Source organism: Cibotium barometz, chromosome 19, assembly GCF_041138505.1.
Source record: "Cibotium barometz isolate CiBa-2024 chromosome 19, ASM4113850v1, whole genome shotgun sequence".
NCBI lineage: Eukaryota > Viridiplantae > Streptophyta > Polypodiopsida > Cyatheales > Cibotiaceae > Cibotium > Cibotium barometz.
In genome coordinates, this window is record NC_141064.1 from 3,291,773 (window position 1) to 3,296,022 (window position 4,250).

The following is a 4,250-nucleotide window of genomic DNA, read 5'->3' on the forward strand; positions in this document are numbered from 1 at the left end:
GAGCCCTTTTTTCATCACACAATCCCTTAGGCACCCATATTGGGTCTGGAAGAGGATACCATTCAGCATATATAACCTCCCCTGATGGGTGAACATAATTTAGGCACTCAAAAATTCTACGGGCATGCTATGAATATCGTTCAAGCCGCTTTTCAATCTCCAATTTTTGTCTCCTTATCTGCCTGGCTTTGCGGACTCGCCATTTTCGTAATTTCTGCCATTGCATGGCAGCATTTACATCAGGCAAGGCAAATAATGCAAGTTTCTCTTCCTGTGCAAAGAAACAGCGATACGAAGTGAAGTTCATAGATTGGCAGAAAATTATAATGGAATGCTGCTCAACATTATATTACACAAAGACATTTTCACCGGGAAAATAAAAAAAAATTACATGACAGCCACAAGAGGCATTAGGTTTTCAAAATGGCATAGCCATAAGAGTGAAGGGCATAGGTATGGGAACACTAAGTAAAGGCTAAACAACTGAACAGTGACAGTTGCCTGCTTACAGTACAGAATCTGGGCAAAAAAGGAAAGGTCTTAACACAGTTTTTTGCAAGCTCTTGAGCGGGTGGCTTTCTTTTCACCTTTGGTGCTTTCAGCTTTGTCCTCCATCTTCTTTGGGGAACCATAGCCGTTGCTTGCAGTTTCTTCAGGTACCTCTTCCGAGCCCACTTTTCTCTTTGCCTTAGCCTTTCGCAAAAAACCCTCGAGAGGGCTGTTATCACCAACTTCCTGCGGGTCCTCTATGCTGTTAGTCTTCAATGTTTCCCCTGATGCACTGGCACTAGCCATTGTCTGTTGAGAAGTTTTTACTGTGTCAGTTGCATTAGGCATGGCACGCGCATGAGGAACCATGACAAAAAAATCATCTTCTTCTGATTTACTGCTCACGTCACTGCCTTCCTCTGTTGTTTTCATGCTTACACTTTGCATTTGCTGGGATCCCACATCTACTCCTTCATTCATTGTATCTAGCTCACCACCCTTCTCAGTCGAAGGGTTCTCACTGAAGGGCATAGGTATGGGAACACTAAGAAGGGTGGTGAGCTAGATACAATGAATGAACACTTAGGTGTCATTCACACTGCTCACATCATGTCGGGGCTTTGAGAGGCATGCAACAAAAAAATCTTTGATTACACCCTTTATAAGCATGTCATGTATGCTACATAGTATGTTTCATATGCTAACTATGTGTGCAGCTAGGCCAGTATGCTAATTAGCATTCCCATGTATGCTAGCTAGCATAATCATATATGCTAACTAGAATATCAAGTATGCTAACAAGCATACCAGATATGCTAAACTAGTAAACCTTATAATCTCTAAGCAATTCAAGTGTACCCAAAAGCTTCTATGTGCCTACTAGAGTACAGTATATGCTAATTAGCAACATGCTTAATAGCATATCAAGTATGCTAATTAGCATATCCAGTATGCTAGTTAGCATATAGGATATGCTAATTAGCATATCCAGTATACTAACCAACATACTGGATATGCTAATTAGTATATCCTGTATGCTAATAACTATCATTCCAGCGATGCTAACTAGTAGACCTTATAACCTCTAAATTAATCCAATATGCTCCAAAATGCTTTACTAGCATATAAAAATTAGTAATTAGCATATCCAACATGCTTAATAGCATATCAAGTATGCTAACTAGCATATTCAGTATGCTAATTAGCATAACCAGTATGCTAGTTAGCATATAGGATATGCTAATTAGCATATCTTGTATGCTAATTAGCATTTCAGTTAGCAATCCAATATGCTAACTAGCATACTGGATATGCTAATTAGCATTCAATATGCTAACTCCGGTATGCTAATAAGCATACCCAATATGCTTATTGGGTACTAGCATATTCGATATGCTAATTAGCATCCACTCATCCAACTAGCATATCCAGTGTGCTAGTTAGCATACTGGTTACGCTAATTAGCGTATCTTGTATGCTAGTTAGCGTATCCAGTATCCTAACTAGCATATCCGTTATGTTTATTAGCATTCTGGATACGCTTTTTAGCATATCCGGTATGCTAGTTAGCATGCTAGTTAACATATCCTGTATGCTAGTTAGTATGCTAGTTAGCATACTGGATATGTTAGTAGGCCTACTTGATATGCTAATTAGCATATCCGGTATGCTTGTTAGCGTATTGGGTATGCTAACTAGCATATATGCTATGCTAGTTAGTATACAGGGTATGCTTACTAGGATGCTAGTCAGCATACAGAGTATGCTAACGAGGATGCTAGTTAGCATGCAAGGTATGCTAAAACTAGCATATACGGTATATGCTAGTTAGCATCCTACTAGCATATCTCGTATGCTAACTAGTATACTGAATATGTTAATTAGCATATGCAATATGCTAACTATCATACTGTATATGCTAACTAGCATATCTAGTATGAAAACTAGCATACCTGGCATGCTAATTAGCATATTCATTATGCTAACTAGTACACCTTTTATTCCCAATATGATCAAGAGCTTGTAGACTGTATGTCCTGTAAAGCATACATTCAAGTATGGTTTCTTACCAATCTCTGGTGTGGTTGGATGTCGTTGTGTTGCAAGGTTGCACAACCATGTGGTAGGTATGCTTTTTTTGCGGAAGGGAGCCCTACATATGGTCCCAAGGGAGCATGTAGCAGCAAAGCACAGAAGGTGATAATTATGCTCACAAGGGAGCTTGACCATTGCAAGGAATGGTTAGACCTCAAAGGGCAGACCACAGTCAGTACACAGGTTTGTTCCGATGCTATCTTGCACCTCTCTATTCTTCATAAAACTAGCAAGGGCTAGATTAGTTAGGGCAGTTTGGAGAAACGAGCCCTGTAGCTTGGGCATCAGAAGTTCAAGTTGGCTTTCAGAGTTTTGCACCTTGGATTTTGTAATTTCCACCTCAACCTACAAAACCAAGACAAAAAGAGCATGGTAAGTACATGAGTTACCTGAGCATATGTACCAAACATAAAGTGCAGAGATGAAACTTATGGACACTTACCAGTTTATAGGTTATGTCTATGTCACTATCTATGGGGTCATCTTCACGAAGAGGAAACCCCATAGCCTCTATGGTGTCTTTGGTTGTCTCTATTCTGACTTCAAGCTCCATCTTTCGCCGGGCATCCACATCATTGCTTTGCAATAGAGCCTGCAACTCCATCTCAGCTGCTTGCAACCTCTGTCTCATGGCCGTGACAATAGGAGTGACCTTCGCATTTTTTGCATTCAAAGCCCTAGCAAGTTCCAGGCCCTCTTGCACTTTGTTTAGATTCTGTTTCTCATAATGTAGCTATGTTTTCATTTGAAGGACAGCTGCCTTCATGCACTACCATTCCTCCAACCCACAAAATGAAGAAGCTTCCATCTCCTGTCGACTATCTTGATGAGGCTGAAGTGTGGCCTTGGTAGATTTGGCAGTACTCTTTCCTGCCCAATGCCATTGGCAGTACTCTTTCCTGCCAATGCCATGTTTTCCTCGCAGATGTCAGCAGACTCATCCTCAATTTTTGAAGCTGGAAGCTGAAGATTGCATAGTCTCCACTTGTTAACATGGCCCTCATAATAGCCCTTCTCTCGAATATCCTGCAAGTACTGCACTGCAAACTCGGCCAAATTGAACCTAATGGCTGTCCCGCTTGCAATCACGGCAGGATTGAATTCTTTCACAAAATCCTTTGCAAATTCAGAGGAAATTTCCATGTTGGTTGGGGCCTTCTGGTATACATTGTAGGGCAGTTTCATCGACTCATACATTTCGGTGTGGATGGTGCTGCATTTGATGCGGTACTGGCTGGGATCCTTTGTTTGTTTCAACACATTGAACCATTCAGCATCAGTGACCTGCTCCCACCTAACCATTTTGGGATCTAAACCCTCCATGGAAAGGCCATAAGCAGCATTGAACTCTACCAAAGTTGTATAGAATTTTTCCTGCATGGGGATCACGACCTTCAGAGATTTCCATCGGCCTGCACACATCAAAGGGAAATGTGCTCAAGTGTAAAGGGAAATGTGCTCAACTATATGGCATGGAAATGTGCTCAAATGTATTGCATGGAGCTTCTTGTGGTACTGAAGCCAAAAGTAGAAGAGAAAACACACAGAACCCGCACAAGAGAGAGAGAGAGAGAGAGAGAGAGAGAGAGAGAGAGAGAGAGAGAGAGAGAGAGAGAGAGAGAGAGAGAGAGAACCCGCCGAGAGGGACATTGGGGAACCTTGAGATC

The 4,250-nt window shown here is 41.4% G+C and overlaps 1 protein-coding gene across 1 annotated transcript; it reads right to left on the reverse strand.

Annotated features, from left to right (window-relative positions):
* Positions 1-408: 408 nt before the first annotated feature.
* On the reverse strand, positions 409-1,020 carry LOC147628107 (uncharacterized). The gene has a single exon (XM_086814075.1). The coding sequence runs from the start codon at positions 1,018-1,020 to the stop codon at positions 541-543; it is 480 nt and encodes a 159-aa protein (XP_086670201.1). The 3' UTR covers positions 409-540.
* Between the last annotated feature and the right edge of the window lie 3,230 nt (positions 1,021-4,250).

Excerpts from the sequence above, each read along its gene's own strand:
- LOC147628107 (XM_086814075.1), bottom strand. The coding sequence starts at position 1,020 with ATGCCCTTCAGTGAGAACCCTTCGACTGAGAAGGGTGGTGAGCTAGAT.